The following is a 22,530-nucleotide window of genomic DNA, read 5'->3' as shown; positions in this document are numbered from 1 at the left end:
TACTGGCTCAGGGCTCTACCATTATGACCTCATTTAACTTTAGTTACATCCAAATTTCCTATCTCTAAGTATAATCACATTGGGGGTTAGGGCTTCAACATACAACTTTTGGAGGAACATTTGTAGCATTCTGCCTCTAGCCCCCTAAATCATGTCCTTATTGCATGCAAAGTACATTTATTTCATCCCAGCAATCCCAAAAGGCTTAATTCATTCCAGAATCGACACTAAAGTCTGAAGTTTCATCTGAATATTGTCTAAATCAGATATGGGTGAGATTTGGGGTACAAGTTAACCCGAGGCAAAATTCCTCTCTAGTTGTGAGCCTGTGAAACCAGGCAAATTATGTGATTCCAGAATACTACGGTGGTATAGGCATAGAATAGATATTCCCATTTCAAAAGGAAGAAAAGTAGAGGAAGAAAGGGGCGATGGGTCCCAAGGAAGGCTAATCCCATCAAACTTAAAGATTTGAGAATAACCCTCCTTGGTTCAGTGCTCTACCTCCAGGTCCCCTGAGGGACGTCACCCCATAGCTCTGTGGTACGGCCCTGCCACGTTAGCTTGGCAAGGTGGCCCTGATGCTGCAGCACTGTGCTGCAGCCTTGGCACCAAGGCTCTTGGCGGGGGTATCCTGGTCCTGTAAAACCCAAGAGGCTCCACCCTTTGAAACTGAGGAGGATCCATCCTTGCCTCCTGGGCCTGTGGTGGGAGTGGGAGCCCGAAAGGTCTCTGATTCCCTTCTGGGTCGTTCTTCCCTTTTCTTAAAGGATAAAGCCTGCTTCCAACTGAATAGCTCTATGTTCCCATCCCATAGAATCCAAGAAGCCTGAAAACCTTCTTTCATTCCATCTTGTTTTCTCTTTACCCTTTAGTTTAAACTCTCAGTGTCTCTGCTGGTATAATTCCATATCTATTCCTATAATAGTATATTATTAGAAGAATATTTTCTTTTTATTACTTTTTATTACCAGCCTAATATGAATTTACATAGAAAACATAACAAACTCCTAAAGTGTATATCTCCTCTTCTCAAGGAGGTAAAATCGTGAAAACTGAAAAATTTTATACTGGCTTCCTCTATCATTATAAAAGTGACACTCTTCACTTGTGTCATGAAATTTAGATCAGAAAGAATTTAAGTTCCCTGTGGAGAAATTCAGCAAGTCTTCACTGTCCTAAACTGAATCTTGATCATGTAACTATTTTGGGGGGAGGATATTGTGAATTACAAATTGTCAAATAAAAATACTTTTTGGTATTTAGGTTACGTTTAATTATTAAATGTAAATGAATTTTGGTATGTGTACTATTGTCTACTACTGCAGACACTGTGAGAGAAACAGTTTACAAGATACGGTATCTGACTGAATATAAGGGATGATAAAATTGAATGTGTTTTTACATTTTACCTGGAAAGTAATGGTGAAACAAGAAGTCAGCAGAAAGGGGAGAACTTGCAATTTAAGACTTTTGTAACTTAGGCAATTTATGTAAACTCTCCATGACCTCAACTTTCTCATCTTTTAAATGAGTACATAACAGAATACACAGTATATCATGTGTGATTGTGGTAATGGTAGAATTAATGCATGTAAAACATATAACACAGTGCTTGGTACATATTACTCAATAGATGTTAGTTACTTTTATTATGAATGTTATTCAGGAGTACAGTTTGGACATGGTAGATTTGAGGTGATATTTATCTCTCTTGTTAAAATTCTTAAGGTATTATGGTAAGACTTAAATTCAGATAAATGGATCCTTGGACTATATATAAAGTATCGATTCTCACTACTATATTTCAACAGTTGCATTGTTAACTTGGATATAACAAGGGAAGTGTAACTGCTGTGGCAGTAATTCAGACTAGAACAGGGTTTCGGCACTATTGGCAGGTTGGCTGGGAAAATCTTTGTTGTGGGGAGGAAGACTGACCTCTATATTGTACCATATTTACCAGCATCCCACTTTATGTCCACCAAGTGGTGACAACCAAAAATGTCTCCAGCCACTGCCAAATGTCCCTGGAGGGCAAAACTCTCCTGAGAACCAGTGGACTAGAAGGAATCATGTAAGAAGAGTCTTCAAATATATAAAGAAGTATTAGAATATAGAAGAAGGAAATGGCTGATTCAGTGTAACCCAGAGACAGAAGCAGCACTGATTAATAAAAGTTAGAAAGACAGCTTAACAGAAAATTTTCATAGTTTGAGTTAGCTAAAAATAAAATTCACCAACTTATGAGCCAGCAGAAGCTACAATGTGTATTTAATTAGGAACCGGATCACTATCAGAGTTGTGCTGGGAATTTCTTTCCTGGGAGGGAGTCTGAACTAAATAATGTCATCGATCTCTTCTAATGATAAGATGCTCTCATTTTGTCAGGTTAAATGACTTATATTTGGAAATGATTCCAAATGAGGTCATAGTTGAAGCCATGAGAATAACTGAGCTCTTTTTCTGAGAGCAAGAATAGATAATAGCATGGTCTTGTGAATGAATTTTCAGGAATGTCCATAATTTAAAACAAGGAATCAGGAATGCAGTCTACTTTCACTGACTCCATAGTGTGTCAAGAAGGATGAAGGAAGCCAAGAAAATAAAGTGTTCAGAAGGGTTTTAAAGGATGGATGGTTGGTATTGTCAATTGAGAAGTAAAAGACAGTTGATAGAGAAAAGACTAGTTTATTTAATTTTTAGAAAGTCATGATGAGGAAGTACCCACTAAAATGTTGCATAGTATATACACATTAATTATTAATGTTAACATTTTTATTAGTATACAAATTGGATACCACATTATAAGACGTTAAATAAGACTAGGTTATGAGGAAATTTACATGGAAGTGGCTACATGGACCACTTGCTCAACAAACTAGAGGAAGCTACAGGGTTAATAAAATAGGGCTATTGTTTTTTATTTTTTAGGTGATGTGGGACTTGAGCACTTTTGAAAATTTAAATTTAGATGAAATAGAATGAGTTTATAAATACTAGAGGGAAAGATAATTATGTAAAAAGCAGTAAGGTACCTCAGTGGTTGATACTGGGGAATATGGAAAACAACTGTTATGACATAGTGTGCAAGCTCAGAGTTCAGAGTTCCCAACAGATGGGAAGGAAAGAGTCTGAGGCTTTGAGGCTCGTTTTGAATTTTGGCTCTACCACTTAAACTCCCTGTGTGACTCTAAGCAGTTTACTTTGAACTTTTCTGAGCATTGGATTCTTCTTTTCTAAAATAAGAATAATATATCCTATCTGGAAATGTTCGTATAAAACTAAACCCAGTCATCAGTGTGATGTATCTAGCGCAGTATCTGGAATGTGTTTAGCACTCAGTGGATGGGTGCTAGAATTATCCATGTCATTGTCGGCATCATTGAAAGATATTCTAAGATTTCTTTAAGTGAGGCAAGGAGAAAAAATATATTAAGGATTTGACAAGAGTAGAAAGTGTCAACATTTACACTGCTTATGAGTGAATCAATTGATGAGTACAAGGATGATCAGTTAAGGGTGAAGACCAGGTTTTTGGTAGTGGTCAGTGACCAGTGAATTTATAGTGGCACTGTTCTGCTCATTTCTGGGTCTTTTCATAGCATAATCTTTGACCACAGAGCAAAGGAAGGGAAAAGAAACAGTAATGCCTGGTTGGGATTGGTTAACCAGATTCACATAAATCTGTTATTTTGAGATTTATCAGTCTCAAATTACTGCTAAAAAAGTATCCTCTGTTACATAGTCTATCGCATATGGTACCTAATACATATTGACCACATGTATATACATTGTAATTGAATTATTTCTTAATTTAAACATTAGCATATACAAGGGATTCTCAACTTCTGTAGAACTGACATTTTGGACAGAATAATTCTTTGTCGTTGGGGGCAGTCCTGTGCATTGCAGGATGTTTAGCAGCATCCCTGGCTGCACTCAGTAGACGCAAGTTGCACTTCTCTCCCAGTGTGATAATCAAACATGTATCTAGACATAGTCAGATGTCCCAGTGGTGGGACGGGTGGGAGGGCTAAATCACCTTCAGTTGAGAACTACAGGCGTATTCTCAGATATAAGATAGTTGCTAATAAAGGTAAAATGAATAAATGTGTGATATTTAAATTTATAAAATTGCCAAATTTTATGACTCAATAGCAATTCTAAAAAAATTTATTGCTGTATAAAACCAACAGAATTATAAAGTTACATTCCTTCTGACAGAGAAAATCTGAAAGATAGACTATAATATATATTAAAGAATATAAATAATTTTTCTGCCTGTGTACTTTGCTTTTACTTGAGAATGTTTTACAAACTTCTAATTTATCTGTTTTGCTTGAATATTTACCAAGGCAAAGTGATTATTTCTATATATTTTTAAGTCCTCTACATATTCTTTTATCATTTCATGACACATTGCAAGTGTTTTAAGCAAAAATTATTTGTGTTTTATTTTCTAGTTGTTTTTTATCCTTATTACTGGTGGCCGCTGTGGTGTGGAAGATCAAACAAACATGTTGGGCTTCTCGACGGAGAGAGGTAACAGTAATATTACTTAATCTTTAGTTTAAAGATTCAAGCAAACATATGGATCTGTATTCCTTAATTGACATCCTCCTTTCAAATAGAGATTTTCACATCAGTTTCATTTATTAAGATTGAGCAAGTCAATCTAGTATTTTTTAAGCTTTAGAGCAAAATTTGCCACTGTCATTTTAAATCAGTATCTGTAGAAGCATTGGTTAGTTGCAGTTTTTTTAAAATAGTGTTAGAATTTATAGTGGATACCAATATTAATTTTGTTGATTAACCTGCAATCTCTTTAATTTAGGTAGTTATACTATAAAAAGATTATTTTTATAACTTAAAATTTAAAACAATATTCTGAGCAATAAATATTAATTTTTGGTTTGTATCTTGTAGAATTCTTTGTTTTGGTAATCAGATCTTTTTCACGGGTATCTGATAATCCAAGTATGTTTGAATTACACCTCAATTTGATACATTTCTATATCAGAGTTAATCATGTGTGTCCCTTATGATCTTAAAATTGATAAAAACAGTAATACTCTTACAGAACAACAGCTGATGATGTAAATATATTAAACAAATATAGTTTCCTACCTTTGGATGTATTAGTTAATTGAAAGGAGCGAAGAAATATAATAACATGAGGATCCTAAATGTGCAGTAGGTTTATGGTTCTACACCTCATATAATGAAAAAGCGTTTCTGTTTTTATTAATATTATTATATTCTATGACTTTTTATTTTTATAAATTTATTTATTTATTTATTTATTTTTGGCTGCATTGGGTCTTCATTGCTGCGCACGGGCTCTCTCTAGTTGCGGCGAGCGGGGGCTACTCTTCATTGCAGTGTGCGGGCTTCAGTAGTTGTGATGCGCGGGCTTCAGTAGTTGTGGCTCGTGGGCTCTAGAGTGCAGGCTCAGTAGTTGTGGTGCACAGGCTTAGTTGCTGTGCGACATGTGGGATCTTCCCGGACCAGGGCTCGAAGCCGTGTCCCCTGCATTGGCAGATGGATTCTTAACCACTGCGCCACCAGAGAAGTCCGTCTATTACTATTAATATTAGTATTATTAGCATTCTATTTGCTGTTGCATTTCCCAGTATATTTTTATACGTTTAATTTTGTGAAACAATGTATAGCAGAGATATAATTACTTACCTTCTTGTTTTCCACATATAAGAAGATTATATTTAAAAACAATCCAGAATATTCCAAATTATAGAATTAGTAAATGACATGAGTTCTTCTTAATTACTCTCCTATTTTCAAACATCCAGTGCCTACCTATAATGTATTTGCAAACTTGACACCACTCCCCTGCAAATAAATTACTTACCCTAATTCTCTCTACCTCTCTGATTTTCTATACATGGGCAGTGCAACATCACTGACAATTTACTTGGTATGGTCCTATGATAAAATGTAATCCAATATAAAAGGAATTTTTAAAATATTAATATATAAATATTTTGCAAAAAGTGGAATTCTGTGTGGAGATAAACAATCTTCTACACATGCTAGACAATCTATTAAGGTAAAAGTATGGATTCAGGAAGGAAAAAACAAGTGGTAGTCAGGCAGTATGAAAACATTCCATAATGGAGTAGAGCAAGTGAATATTTATGGCTCTTATCATTAGAAAAGAAGTTAGGCTCAATCAGGGAGCCTGGGTTCTCACTTCATTATGACTAGCAATATTTAAATATCTGATTTCTAAAGTTTATAAAATGTAACTGTATAAAGATAGAATTGTGAAAACATCTGTGTACAACTCTGCCATTAACTAGGTGGGTAAGCAGTCTAATTGAGTTCAGTTTCCTCTAAAGAGAGGCATTGTACTATATAACTTATTCTCAGTTTGAGGTTCCTAGAGCTCTAGGAATGTTTATATGTAATGACTAAAGTTTAGAAACTATTAAATATTTGAGAAAAATAATGGGAATTGTTCATTTAACTATGAAACTTTCACACTTTTCAAAATGACAGATTGCTTTTGGTTAATATATCACCTCAGTGTAGTATGTAGTTTATTGCATATTATCAGAAGCTCTGGCCAGCTGATACTACTTTAATTTTTAAAATACAAATATGAATTTATTTTTTGATTAGAAGTCAAAATCTAAGTATGTGTTGCACATGTGAGAATGGAGGAAAAATAGGAAGGAAGGAAGAACTAGATTAGGGACCTCTGGGCCAGTTCTAATCTGTGGTTCTAAATGTTACTATGTCCTCTTGATAATCCTCAATTTAATGTCCTTCTTTCCAAGTCTTCCAGGTAATGAATCTTTGTTAAAGAATATAATAATATTTGCATTTAATTTGCTTCCTTTACCAAAATACAAAAGCTGTCCTGTTGAGAGGTCATGTCATGTTACAATATCATGTTAAAAAATATTATGGGGAATTTTATCATTTTTAATTTTATTAAGTCTTTTAAATACAAATTTCTAAATGTCTTAGAAACCATTCATATGTTGATGCCCAAAGTAAAGTTGATATTATTTTGATGGCTACCAGACATCTATTTAGCTAATAATTTTTATATTATTAAAAGATTGTCATTTTGGTTTTAGAGACCCAATGACTTTTAACTACACAGTTGTAGCTAATATGATAATCCCATTTATAGACTTTATGTAAATGGGGTAAAAATGTGTTTTTATCTCTCTTTATTCAGTTTTAACTATTAGATTAACACTAATATTCCTCAAAGGAAAATACCTCAATATTTTTTCTTTATATGGAGATGTTACTTTCTCCAAAGCATTAAGACATCAATTATTGTAAACCTCAGAGGACCCCTATGAGTAGTAGAATGACAGTTTATCTTTAACAGTAAATGAAGGTTATTTAAAGGATTCTTCCTTCTTGGTATTTCTGTAATTTTGTTATAGGAATTGTATTACTTGCTTTTCTAAATATAAGGACTGTTTTAAAATGAAAATAATCTTTAGACATTTTAAAAATATATTGTGTTAATTAAACCAGACATATTGCTTTTTTGTTTTTAACTGTTCGAAGGTTTGGGTCTCATAAACACACACGTACATTTTTTGTGTTATAATTTTAATATCAGAAGCCCATTAATAATGTTATGCCTTTGAATAATACCCCTTGAATTCAGGGGCTCTTAAAAACACAAAAATGAAACTATAAAGGACCTTAATTTTAATGTTACCTCTTCATATGGGAGCTCGAAACCCATTTCTGTGATAACCCTATTAAAAATAAGAAAGTTTCGTGTGCATGTGTGTGGAGGGGATGCTGTGCTAATTAATGGAAACAATAAGTGGACATTGATCAGTGGAAATATTATAAAATATGAGAAGGATGAGTTTATTTTTATAGCTTATGCTTGTTACAGAGGTCTTGAAAACCTTGAGTTTCAAAGGCACCTTGAAGTTTAGATAAATAGTCATTACATTACAAAAACATTTGTTAGAGCCAGGTATATATTAAAAGGAGACTTTTTTTTTTTTTTTTTTTGCGGTACGCGGGCCTCTCACTGTTGTGGCCTCTCCCGCTGTGGAGCACAGGCTCCAGACGCGCAGGCTCAGCGGCCATGGCTCACGGGCCCAGCCGCTCTGCGGCATGTGGGATCTTCCCAGACCGGGGCATGAACCTGTGTCCCCTGCATCGGCAGGTGGACTCTCAACCACTGCGCCACCAGGGAAGCCCAAAAGGAGACTTTTTAAATAGCATCGTCATACTTAATAATTTTCATGTTTAAACTAAAATATGTGTTTTTAATAGGTATTAAAGGCACAAACCCATTAAAATTTTATAATTACTCCTTGTAATAAAGGTATTTAATCTTATATTTGACTAACATAAGTGAAAATATCATGCATATCTTAATAGTTATAAGAAGTTAATTTTTTCAGTTAACAACATTTATTCCCATATATTTTGGATGGTTTAACTGTAGTATGCCTCCATTAAAATCTAGTTGGAAAATCTGTAGAATAATAGATCCCATAAGCAAAGGTAAGGTTATATTAATCAACTTCATATTACTAGTGGGTTTGTGTATTTGAATGATTATATTTCCTGTACCAGGAACTTTTATTTCTTTTATTCTCTTTACAGTTCTTTAAAGAATAAAAAATATATTAATATAGTTTGTTACCACATTATTTGCTTATACTTCATAGTATAGTATGCATCTCTAATGCTTAAAAATCAATAAGAACAATATTGTCTGGGATAAGTCAATGTCCAATGAGTAACTGATCTTGTGTTCATGATGCTCTGTTTTCCTGCACATTTCACAGTCATGCAGCATAAAACCTAACTTTGAATTTAACATAATCAACCTGACGTTTGAATTAAAAATGATAAACTAAACCCCATAAATAATAGCTCTGAGTGACAAACTACTTTTCTTAAGGCAAACAGATTAACTCTTTCCTCTGTTTCATGGGCACAAAAAAACAGAAAAGAATTAATATTATTAAGTTATACTTTACTAAGGAAATGTCATGAGTCAACAATTTATGATAAAAATCATCTCTGAGAGTCTAAATTTGTGGTAAATGGGTTCTCATCTAAATATTATTAATGTAATGCAGCATTGTTTACAAAGTAAGTTACTGTACCTCTTTAGAAATACACCCAACTTATTTAGAGAGAGGAGAGTGGGCACAGAGTGAAGAGAGTAATGAGAAAATGTTACTTCGGGTGGAAAAATTAAAATTAATTAATTTAGGTACTGTATGAAACTTCTTGTACAATTTCTTAGTAATTTAAGAATCTGTATTTTATTTTTAATGGTCAAAATTGCAATATCTAGATAAAGCTTTCCATAGATAAAGCTTGCTTCTTCCAAAAGCAAGAAGTTTTAAAAATCATTATTAAATAATGAGCTCAAATAAATGTCTATCTTGGCAGTTAATGGCCTTAGTATCAACTTATTTTTCCTTAACATTTTCTGTAATATTATAACACAAATCAATCATTTGATGTACCACTTAGAAAGAAAAAACTGTCAATTAACTATGGCTCTCTTGCCACTAAGAATATTTGTTTTATACTATTCAAAGGACTCTTACAGAATTACTTAGGTATAGATTTTATTGTATATCAACATATATATACATTGAAAGGAAAGTAAAAGCAAAATAAGTTGGGTAAGGTATTACCAAAACTTGCTCATAGTCCAGTTTTTCATAAATCACTTTGACTTAGGAAAAAAACTTTTTGTTTATTTCACGTAGTACCATTGACTAGAGTAATCAAGTTTGTGTCTGTGCAGGCAATGACAACTATATCATAACTGCCATCTGGCCAGTAGTGATTGTACAATTTCATTGATTATAAGACACGTCAGACTTCAGAGATATTAAAATGTGAAAACAAAGTATGTCTTAGAATCTATAAAATATGGTAGGGCCTACTTTATAAGGTTTATAGTACTAAATGAGTTAATATGTTCTAAATACCCCACTGCCTGTTACTTACCAGACTTAAAAAAACGTTAGCAGTTATTGTTTGTTGATACGTAAAATAAAGAATGATTAGCGGGCTTCCCTGGTGGCGCAGTTGTTGAGAGTCCGCCTGCTGATGCAGGGGACACGGGTTCGTGCCCTGTTCCGGGAAGATCCCACATGCGGCGGAGCGGCTGCGCCCATGAGCCATGGCCGCTGAGCCTGCGCGTCTGGAGCTTGTGCTCCGCAGCGGGAGAGACCACAACAGTGAGAGGCCCGCGTACCGCAAAAAAAAAAAAAAAAAAAAAAGAATGATTAGCAATATATTATGCATTCATATTAGTGACAGCAACTCCTGTATATCTAGGATTCTTTTCCTCCTCCATATCCATTTTAACACAGTGATTCTCAATCTAGCCGGTCCTTTAGAATCACCTGTAGATCTTAAAAAATATATTTATATATCCCTGAGTGCCACTCCACTACTCGACCCCCATCAGACCTATAAATCAGAATTTCTTTGAGGCTCAGCTTGATGTATCTGTTTTTAAGCCCACAATTGATTGTAATATGCACCATTAGCACTGAAACTCTGCTTTGACTTCTACTCTTAGAGAGATGGAAAACCATTGAAGGGTTTTCCACAGAGGAGTTAAGTGATTTGAGCTAAAAGGATCTGCTTTTAAACTGATAATTCTGCTGCTGTGTTAAAACTAGATTACAGATAGACACCTGTAGACACAGGGAGACTAGTAAGTAGGTTATTACCATACCTGGTGAGAGATGATGATGGATCAGATCAGGAGGTGGCAGTGGATATGGCAAGAAGTGATTGGATTATGAGTACATATTGAAGATAGTAACAGGATTAGATGGATGATGGGGTGGTGTGAGAAAGAAATAAACCAAGCATAGAGCGTGCAGAAAATGAAGGAAATAATAGAGACTAGAGGAGAAATTAATGCAATAGAGAACCGAAAAACAGCATAGAAAATCAATGAACATAAGTTGGTTCTTTGAAAGATCAACAAAATTGACAAAATAGCTCAACTGACCAAGAATAAAAGAGAGAAGATTCAAATCACTAAAGTTGGGAATGAAAGAGGCAACATTACTACTGATCTTCTCGAGATAAAAAGGCTTCTAAGGGTACACCACTATGAACATCTGTAGGCCAACAAACTGGATAATTTAGGTGAAATGGAAAACTCCTGGAAAGGGATAAACTGTCAAAACTGATTCAAGAAGAAATATAAAATCTGAGTTAGACCGGTAACAAGCAGAAAGATTGCATTAGTAATTTAAAAATTTCACACTAGATGGATCAATGTCCTGTCTGCAACAAGCACATGTAGCACCCAGATCTTGCTTTCTAATACAATTTTCAATTAAAGGAACCAAGGATTTTTGGAGAATTGGCCGATTCTCAGACTGGGAAAGGAAATACACAAACTGAGCCTGGAGTTTCTTGTAGTGCCAGAATGTAAGGAATTGTTCAAATATACAAACAAACATACACACACACAAACACTACAATGATGAGAGTATGTCAGAGGGATACTAGAGCCACTAGAGACAGCTCCCATGATCAAAACGGGAACAATTTGAGCAATAAAATAAAGTAATATTTTATGGTAAGCGGGTATATAAAATAAATATCAATGAACCCATACTGATATAAACAAGTTATTGAATAAATAAATAAATGGAGGAGAATTGATGTTCTCCCATGCAGAAGAATTCCAAATAATTTATGTAGGTAGTTTGCCCTTGAGTAGGTGGAGCATAACTGCACACTCCTTAAGTGTGAGATGAACATGGTGACTTCCTTGCAAAGAGCACGGTATGGAATGGGGTAAAAAGAGTAAAACTGAGTCACTTTACAGTGGAGAAGTCTGGCAGACACACCCTTAGCCAGGTGATCAAGGTCAACATCAACAGAGATTAGTCATGGTGATAGTATGTATCTTTGATATGATGTGATAAGAATGGGACTTTATCTCTGTGGTCTTCCTCCCCAAAACCCATGACTCTATCTAATCATGAGAAAAACATTAGCTCAGTCCTAGTTGAAGAACAGTACCTGAATCTAAAAAAATACTTGATCAGTACTCATCAGAACTGTCAAGCTTTAGGAGACATGACTACTAAATGTAACGTAATATCCTAGAAAGGATCCTGGAACAGAATAAAAAATGGACTTTAGTTAATAATAATGTATCAATATTGGTTCACTAATTGTCACAAATATACCATACTAATGCAAAATGATACTAATAGGAGAAACTGGGTATGGGACATACTGAAACTCTGAGATATCTTTGCAATTTTTCTATAAATCTAAAACTATTACAAAATGAAATTATTTTTAAAACTTTTCACAAAGAAAAGTCTAGGCTCAGATGGCTTAACTGGTGAATCCTACCAGACATTTAAAGAAGAATTAATATCAGTCCTCACAAACTCTTCCAAAAAAATAGAAGAGGAAGGAATGCTTCCCAGCTCTTTCTGTGAGGCCAGTATTATCCTGATACCAAATACAGACTACGACATAAGCACAGACCAATATCCCTTATGAATACAAACACAAAAAATCCTCAACAAAATACTAGCAAACTGAAACCAAAAACACATGAAAGAATTATACAGTATGGCCAAGGAGGATTTATCTCATGAATGTTAGACTGGTTCAACGTATGAAAATCAGTCAATACAATACACCATATCAATAGAATAAAGGACACTAATCACATGAGAATCGCAATAGATGGTAAAAAAAAAAAAAAAAAAAAGCCAAACCCTTTCATTATAAAACAGCCAACAAACTAAGAGTGAAAGCAAGCTTAACCTGGTAAAGGGTGTCTACGAAAAACACATAGCTAGTTAACATCGTATTTAAAGAATTCTTCCCTAAGGTCAGGAACAAATCAAGGATGTCCACTCTTAACGTTTCTGTTCAACATTGTACCCAGATGTTCAAGCCAGGGCAATTAGGCAAGGAAATGGGGTAACAGCTGTCCAGATTGGAAAGAAGTAAAACTATCTCTATTAGCAGATGACATGTTTTTCGTATAAAAATCCTCGGGAAACCACCAAAAGATTATTAGAACTAATAAATGATTTCATTAAACTTATAGAATATAAGATCAATATACAAAAATCAGTTATATTTCTATACACAAACAATGAACAATCTGAAAATAGAATTAAGAAAACAATTTGATTTAAGATAACATCAGTACGAATAAATTACTTAGGAACAAATTTAAGAAGATAAGTATGAAACTTATACTCTGAAACCTACAAAACATTGTTGAAAGAAATTAAAAAGATTTCAATGAATGGTAAGATATTCCTAGTTGGTAGATTGGAAGACTTTATATTGTTAAGATGGCAGTATTTCCCAACTGATACACGGATTCAGCTTGATCCCTATCGAAATACCAACTGGCTTCTTAGTAAAAATTGACAAGAGAATCCTAAAATTCATATAAAAATTCAGAGGACCCCGAATAGCTGAAACAATTTTGAAAAAGAGGGAAAGACTCTATCACCAGAGCAAAGCCGGAAGACTCACACTTCCTAAATTCAACTCACTGCAAAGCTACATTAGTCAGTTTGGTGAGCTTACTGGCATAAGGATGGACATATGATCAACAGAATAAAATTGAGAGTCCAGAAATAAACCCTTATATTTACAGTCAGTCGATTTTCTACAAGGGTTTTAAGACAATTAAATTGGGGAAAGATTAGTCTTTCCAACAAATGATGTTGGGCAACTAGATAGCCACATGCAAAAGAATGAAGTTGGACCGATACTTCACACCATCCGCAAAACTGAGGGAACAATACACATAGATGTAAGAGCTAAAACTAAAACATCCATAGAAGAAAACACAGGAATAAATTTTCCTGACCTTGAAAAGTCCTCTTAGATATGACACCAAAACACAAGTGGCAAAAGAAAAAATAGATACATTGGAATTCATCAAAATTAAAAACTTTTGTGCTTCAAATAAAACCATCAAGAAAGTGAAAAGACAACCTAAGGAATGAGAGTAAATGTTTGTAAATCATTTATCTAAGTGACTTGTATCTAAATATATAAAGAACGCTTACAACTCAGTAAAATAACAAATGATTCAATTAAAAATAGCCAAAGGATTATGACTGGGCATTTCTCCAAATGAGATATATATAAATGGCCAATAAACATAGGAAAAGGTGCTCAGCAACATTAGCTGCCAGGAAAATAGAAATAAAACCTACAGAATACCACTTCACACCCACTAGGATGGTTATGATCAGCAATAATATATGTTATTATTCACCAATAATTATCACCATTAACTACCAATATTCATCAATAATTATCACCAGTTATCACTAATAATATATGGTAATAATAAATTGAGGATGTGGAGAAATTCAATGCCTCATACATTGTTGCTGGGTATGTAAAATGGTGCAGCCACTTTGTAATACAGTCTGTCAATTTCTCAAAAGGTTAAAGTCTCCTTATGACCCAGCAATGTCACCCCTAGGTATATACCTCAGAGAAATGACAACATAGATAAACAGAAAAACTTGTACATAAATATTTTTAACAACATTATTCATAATAGCCATAAAGCAAAACATCCCAAATGTCCTTCAGCAGATGAGTGAATAGTGTGATATGTTTGTAAATGGAATGTTACACTGTATTAGAAAAGAATGAAGTCCTGATAGATGCTGTAACAATGGATGAACCTTGACAACATTAGGCAAATCTACAGAGACAGAAAATTCTTGGTTGTCTTGGGCTGTGGGGTGCCTGGTGGGTGAGGAGTGAGGGGTGGCTGAATAGCAAGTGATTGCTAATAGGTACAGAGTTTCTTTTTGGGGTATTGGAAATATTTAAAATTAGATTGTGTTGACTGTTGCACAGGTCTGTGAATATACTAAATACCATTTAATTTAAACTTTAAATGTCTGAATTGTATATGAATATCTCAAAATAGCTGTTAAAAAAGGAGAGAGAGAGAGGTTAGGAGGAGGAAGAGAGAACTTAAAGCATGAAGTGTAGATAACTCTTAAGAGGTTTTTTGCTTCAGTGGGACAGAGTGTATATACTTTACACTCCTGCCTTTTGTTGTAGAGGAATTTACTTTCAGTGCTTCAGTCTAAAGCTAATCCTTCCACTTGTGCACTGGATGGCCCTCATTGAATCATGTAGATAAGGCAACCATATAGTTGATTGAACTTAAACAAAACAAGCACACACATTTAAACTGGTTATTTAATTTTGATGTTTTGTAATGTAAATGGAATGTTCATTAATATAGTACAGCAAAGCAAGTAAATTATATCATATTCTTGAAGTCTAACATAGATGCTTCTCATTTACAATCATTTATATGGGTCAATGTAAAAAGGAAACAGAATTAAAAATCTATTTTTTGTTTTATTTACACCTGCTAGATGACTAGGGACTAGTATGTTCTCTCTTACATCTAAATACTTGATTAGTAAAAGAATTTTGACTTATCAGAAGTTGCATTGCTTTTGCTGAAATAATATCTTTTTTAAAGTAAAAGATATTATTTCAAGGTATATGATCTTTTGTATTGCATAAATTATTGTGGAATGATGGAAATAGAATTTCTCAGAATTGTATTCAGATCCAGGTTTGGCACATTAAAAGCTGAGTGTATGGGTGATAGTATTACCAGCATTCCATATTAACATCATTCATATTTTGTAAATTGTTTAAAATAAAAGAATTGTCGCACTTAAGAATATGCCATAATTTTCATATCTGTATATGAGGATCCCTCTGCCTACCTCCTACCTCCTTCCTACAGTGTCCTCCCCATCCCCCGACTGCATACTTTTTTGCTAGCTGTATACTATTAATACTTGGGCATTTATATATACTTTTTATTTTTATAAATTTACTTATTTAATTTTTTTTTTTTTTTTTGGCTGTGTGGGGTCTTCATTGCTGCGTGAGGGCTTTCTCTAGTTGCGGTGAGCAGGGGCTATTCTTTGTTGCAGTGAGCAGGCTTCTCATTGTGGTGGCTTCTGTTGTTGTGGAGCACGGGCTCTAGGTGCGCAGGCTTCAGTAGTTGTGGCACGCGGACTCTAGAGCGCCGGCTCAGTAGTTGCGGTGCACAGAGCTTAGTTGCTCCGTGGCATGTGGGATCTTCCCAGACCAGGGCTCGAACCCGTGTCCCCTGCATTGGCAGGCAGATTCTTAACCACTGCATCACAAGGGAAGTCCCTATATATACATTTAAGCCTAATACATAATTAAACACTATGTATAATTTTATGAGCTAAAATTTCTTCTCTTTGTGAACTTTTAAGGTACATTCTACTGATTCTAGTTGGTTAGAAAATCTGCTTCTAGCAATTTTATTTTAAATTATGACTGAACATGGTTACTGTAATGTGTTCCTTATTAATTGCCCAAAATTAGTTTAGTTATCTAACAGTATATAGTTATCTCAATCACGTACTTAGTATTTTTATTTCAAAATAAAAATGCTTTTATTAATATCAGCATCCTGAAGAATTGATTTTCCCAATAATTCAACCACATTATAAGGAACATAAAAACAGTATTAAATTGAAACATCTAGATATTGTGCACCCTCCATCACTGGTAGTGGTTTACTGTAATAGGGATTCTCAATCAAAGAGGACATTTCAAAATAGTATAATTTGAAAAAGCCTCCTCTGCTTGAATTTGATGTCCCCTTTAGAGAGGCAATTCTCTTTTCTTTCTCATCCCCAAGAGTCACAGCTGTACTGGAAATAATGCTAAATTGGCATTTGACACATACTGTCATTATCAAGAAATTACCTGGTATTCTTGCTACATAGTATATTGCATTTATTTATTTTTAAAGTCTTTTAATATCTGCATAATTGTGGTCTAATTTGGTTTGTTGTCATTCACTGAAATGATTCGTATACTTTAATTGTAATATCTAGGAAAGCCACTATTAGAGTAGTATTGAATGAACATGGTATTCATAGAACGTGAATGACTCTAATATTGAAAGTGTTAGCTATTTTAGTATATTAATTTATTTGAGTCTGAAATTACTGTTATATTATAACCAATACTTTGAACAAGGACAGGCAATCATAGCTTGATTCTTTATTCCCATAGCTCATGAAAACTCATTTCATGTGGCCAAATGGTTTCTGTTCCTTGAGTAACTAAGGACAAGCACGACTTTTCCCCTCCCTTTTTTTCCTAGACATGTTTTCCATTTCTTTGGTAATTTATTTCACAAAATTTTATTCTAATAGTGGAAGAGAATATTTAAGTCAGTTCTCTCTACTGGAAGTAAACATTGGGCACATTGCTAACAAATCAAACATCATTTTTATTCCCTTGTTTACATTTTTTAATATCTGTTTTTAATAAGTGATATGTCTGTGTTTCAGAATTCAAAATTTGCACCCCTGTTCCCTAATTAAATTGTCTCCTTCCCAGAGCCAATCAGTGTTATCAGGGTTTTTTGTTTTTGTATTCTTTTGAAGTTATTTAATGCATACACAAGTAACTGTGAACATACCTTTTTCCCTTTATTATTTACTCTAATGATAGCATACTATATACACCTGTTTGGAAGATTTTAACATTTAACTTTAAAATTCTGAGTAATTCTTATAATTCTAAATTATTACTTTTTTAAAGTAATATTGCATATCTAATAATGAGGAGTCAAAAATGTAAAACTAATATTTTCGTGGTATATCACATTTTGACCATTTTTAATTTCTTTCTCTTTACTATTCTCTTTACTATTTATTTCTATCGTGAAGTCATGCACTTAGAATATTCTTTCAAAGAGATTTTTGAAGAATTCCAGGATACCATTTTAGCTATTAATTCTGAGAAAAAATTCTTTTTTAAAATTTTATTGAAGTATAGTTGATTTACAATGTTATGTTAATTTCTGCTGTATAGCAAAGTGACTCAGTTACACACATATATGTCCTTTTTCATATTCTTTTCCATTATGGTTTATTACAGGATATTGAATATAGTTCCCTGTGCTGTATAATAAGACCTTGTTGTTTATGCATCCTATATGTAATAGTTTGCATCTGCTAATCCCAAACTCCCAATAATTCCCTCCCCAACCCCCTCTCCCCCTTGGCAACCACAAGTCTGTTCTCTATGTCTGTGAGTCTGTTTCTGTTTCAGAGGTGTGTTCATTTGTGTCTTATTTTAGATCCCACATATAAGTGATATCATATGGTATTTGTCTTTCTCTTTCTCACTTCGCTTAGTATGATAATCTCTAGGTCCATCCATGTTGCTGCAAATGGCATTATTTCATTCTTTTTTTATGGCTGAGTAGTATTCCATTGTGTGTGTGTGTGTGTGTATCGCATCTTCTTTATCCATTCATCTGTCAATGGACATTCAAATTGTTTCCATGTCTTCACTATTGTAAATGGTGCTGCTGTGAACATAGATGTGCATGTATCTTTTCGAATTGTAGTTTTGTTTGGGTATATGCACAGGAGAGGAATTGCTGGATCATATGACAACTCTATTTTTAGTTTTTGAGCAATCTCCGTACTGTTATCCATAGTGACTGAACCAATTCACATTCCCACCAACAGTGTAGGAAGGTTCCCTTTTCTTCACACCTTCTCCAGCATTTATTATCCTTAGACTTTTTAATGATGGTCATTCTGACTGATGTGAGGTGCCTCATTGTAGTTTTGATTTGCATTTATCTAATAATTAGCAACGATGAGCACCTTTTCATGTGCCTGTTGGCCATGTGTATGTTTTCTTTGGAGAAATGTCTATTTAGGTCTTCTGTGCCCTTTTCGGTTGGGTTGTTTGTCTTTCTGTTATTGAATTGTATGAGCTGTTTGTATATTTTGGAAATTAAGCCCTTGTAAGTCACATCATTTGCAAATATTTTCTCCCAGTCCATAGGTTGTCTTTTCGTTTTGTTTATGGCTTTCCTTGCTGTGCAAAATCTTATAAGCTTGATTAGGTCCCATTTGTTCATTTTGCTTTTATTTCTATTGTCTTGGAAGACTGACCTAAGAAAACATTGGTATGATTTATGTCAGAAAATGTTTTGCCTATGTTCTCTTCTAGGAGTTTTATAGTGTCTTGTCTTATATTTAAGTCTTTAAGTCATTTTGAGTTTGTTTTTGTGTACGTTGTGAGGGTGTGTTCTAACTTCATTGATTTACATGTAGCTGTCCAACTTCCCCAACACCACTTGCTGAAGAGACTGTCTTTTCTCCATTGTATATCCTTGCCTCCTTTGTCAAAGATTAATTGTCCATAGGTGTGCGGGTTTATTCCTAGGCTCTCTATTCTGTTCCGTTGATCTGTATGTCTGTTTTTGTGCCAATACCATGCTGTTTTGATTACTCTAGCTTTGTAGAATCATCTGAAGTCTGGTAGGGTTATGCCTCCTGCTTTGTTCTTTTTCCTCAGGATTGCTTTGGCAATTCTGTTTTTTTCATGGTTGCATATACATTTTAGGATTACTTGTTCTAGTTCTGTGAAAAATGTCATGGGTATTTTGATAGGGATCACATTAAATCTGTAGATTGCTTTGGGTAGTATGGCCATTTTAGCAATATTAATTCCTCCAATACAAGAGCATGGGATATTCTTTCCATTTCTTTGAGTCATCTTCAGTTTCCTTTATTAATGTTTTGTAGTTCTAAGCATATGTCTTTTACCTCCTTGGTGAGTTTTATTCCTAAATATTTTATTATTTTTTGAGGCAATTTTAAAAGGGATTGTTTGTTTACATTCCCTTTCTGATACCGAGAAATAATTCTTAAAACCACACCCCAGTGGAGTACCTCTCAAAAACTCATTGCTCTTACTCATGTAAGGAAATTTATAATAATAATCATGTAAGGAAAATTACTAAGGATTTCAGTAAGAAATTTAAGGCACAGAAAGCTAAATTATAATCTTAGAGAGTTAAATTAAAATACTGGCAAACTGCTTTAGTCTATGTTGTAAATTCTTTGAAATATTAAATGGAAAATAAGAAAATTTGACTTCTACTATTTTTCCTGCATTTAAATTTAAAAAATAATTATATGTAAATAGTTTTATGTTGGTGTAGAAAGACTATATAATTGTATAGTCATTATATCATGCAATTATAAGTTTGTACGATAGCGTTGTGTTAAAGGGTGGTACAGACTTATGGCACTCAAGTACTGGTCTTCCACCTAGTGCATTTAGAGCAGTTTGTATTTACTTACCTTGGCCCTATTTCCTTGCTTTGGAAATTCACTTACAATGATTTTGAAACACAGACTCTCCAACTGCTAATAATTTGAAGTATGGTAATACCTAAATTTATTAGTATTATCATTTTTATTATTTTTTGGTTGCGTTGGGTCTTCATTGCTGCACGCTGGCTTTCTCTAGTTGCGGTGAGGGGGGGCTACTCTTCATTGAGGTGTGTGGGCTTCTCATTGTGGTGACTTCTCTTGTGGTACACGGGCTCTAGGCACACGGGCTTCAGTAGTTACAGCACATAGGCTCAGTAGCTGCAGTGGCCAGGCTCTAGGGCACGCAGGCTCAGTAGTTGTGGTGTCTGGGCTTAGTTGCTCCATCGCATGTGAGATCTTCCCGGACCAGGGCTCAAACCCGTGTCACCTGAATTGGCAGGTGGATTCTTAACCACCGCGCCACCAGGGAAGTCCCAACATCTAAATTTAAAACCTACACATGGTCAGTATTTTTAAGTAAATTATGTAAGATTGTAATTAAAAATCCAGAAGTCATCACTTGTGTATTGGAAATTTCCCTTTGACTATCTTTTTTCGGGATGGGGGGGGGCAGTTGCTCTGCCTTCATCTTTAATATCCTATCTTTATTTTTATTTATTGCTCTCTATCAATTTTTCTACTCGTATAAAAGTGTATTTTTCTTTAAAATCCCAAGTTATTACTGTAAAATAACATTAGTTTCTATAAAATACAGGTTAGCAAGATCCTATTTAGTCTGTTCCTTTTACAGTGCCTCACTAAAAATATTAACTTCTTATTTATTCTTATTACATCCTGAAGTACTGACATTGTGGACTCCAGAGAGGTTTATAATTGGAACATCATCTTTGACTTTCAAAAACCATACATAATTGTTTAAACAATTCTATATGAAGCCCATAGTTTTGTAATCAAAATGAGAGAAATACACTATTATTTTAGGCTGGTTTTGTATTATATCATTATAAATAGCTGTGGACAATTTATTATTACTTTCAGAATAGTAATTTGCCTAACAGATGAGCTAACATGAATTAAGCAGTAAATCAGTTTTACTTCCTTTAGATAATTAGTAATTTACATATAACCTTTGGCTATCCTTTTATCTTAGGGTATTGATATAAGTTGCATAAAATTGTTTGCTATATGGAAAATGCTTTGAAATGCAAAATCTAATTAAAATGCACTATTATTTTAGAACAGTTGTGTTGCTACATGATACTATAGAGACTATTATGAATATTTGAGGAATCTGAATGGAATGTGTAAGGAAGCTAAATTGTAACTTCTATGCACTACTATAGGTTTTTTTATCAATCATTTGAAACAAGTGAAACTGTCAAAGTATTTAAAGTATTGCATTTTTTATATATACTATAAAAACAGTACTAGAAATAGTGCTGTTGTTGCCATATTATGCTACCTGGCCTATTTCAAGTCAGGCACACATTAAAAGGATAAGTTTGTAAGATACACTAGGTAAGAGGGAAGACTTATTGTGAATGTAGGCATCTTGCCCAGAGGCTCTGACACAGACCCGTGGAGGCTGCCCCAAAAGTGAGGGCATCAACACATTTACAGCCAGTTAATTGTACATCAGTTGGTGAACCATACATCAATTACTGGCAGCTGAAATCCAGTTTTGGAGAAAACATGGTAAATGGTTTACCTGTCTGTCAGCTAGGTCATACGAAAAGTATTTGTCAAGAACATCTTATTTGCTTAACACACATTGTTTAGCAGCTGCTCAATATTGGGTAAACAATTGTTGCATTTCATTTTAAAACTCCGAAAAGTTCTTAGGCTTTTTAAAGATTGAAAGTAGAATCTTGTGCTGGCTGGAAACTTATGTGTCTAGATAATTATTTTCCAGAATTTTAATTCCTTGGATAATAGCTTAGTAATCTTAAATTTTTACAAATTAGAATTAATGCTTTTTTGGACTGCTGTTCCTTTTTTTCTTTAGTATTGTGGTAAAATGGACTACTGTTTTAATAATTCTTTGGGATGTATTTGGGTAATTTCTTTTCCACTGAAATATCTCATTTTGTTTCAGAGATTAACTAAAAATTGGGGTTTGCTAATTAAATCTGTTTTTCATTTAATTTTTTTAACATCTTTATTAGAGTATAATTGCTTTAGATTGCTTTAGTTTCTGCTATATAACAAAGTGAATCAGCTATACGTATACATATAGCCCCATATCCCCTCCCTCTTGTGACTCCCTCCCACCCTCCCTATCCCACCCCTCTAGGTGGTCACATAGCACCGGGCTGATCTCCCTGTGCTA

At 34.1% G+C, this 22,530-nt stretch overlaps 1 protein-coding gene across 2 annotated transcripts in view; it reads left to right on the top strand.

The window, feature by feature from the left end:
* Positions 1–22,530, top strand: part of ATRNL1 (attractin like 1) — a 682,506-nt gene that overhangs the window by 307,143 nt on the left and 352,833 nt on the right. For both annotated transcript variants that reach the window (XM_067709302.1, XM_067709301.1), the window contains exon 26: positions 4,467–4,545. In XM_067709302.1, coding sequence (XP_067565403.1) covers positions 4,467–4,545 — 79 coding nt within the window. The remainder of the gene's footprint in view (positions 1–4,466; positions 4,546–22,530) is intronic.

The sequence above is a fragment of the Pseudorca crassidens genome, chromosome 16 (assembly GCF_039906515.1).
Source record: "Pseudorca crassidens isolate mPseCra1 chromosome 16, mPseCra1.hap1, whole genome shotgun sequence".
Classification (NCBI taxonomy): domain Eukaryota; kingdom Metazoa; phylum Chordata; class Mammalia; order Artiodactyla; family Delphinidae; genus Pseudorca; species Pseudorca crassidens.
This window is presented reverse-complemented; position numbering and strand designations above follow the sequence as displayed.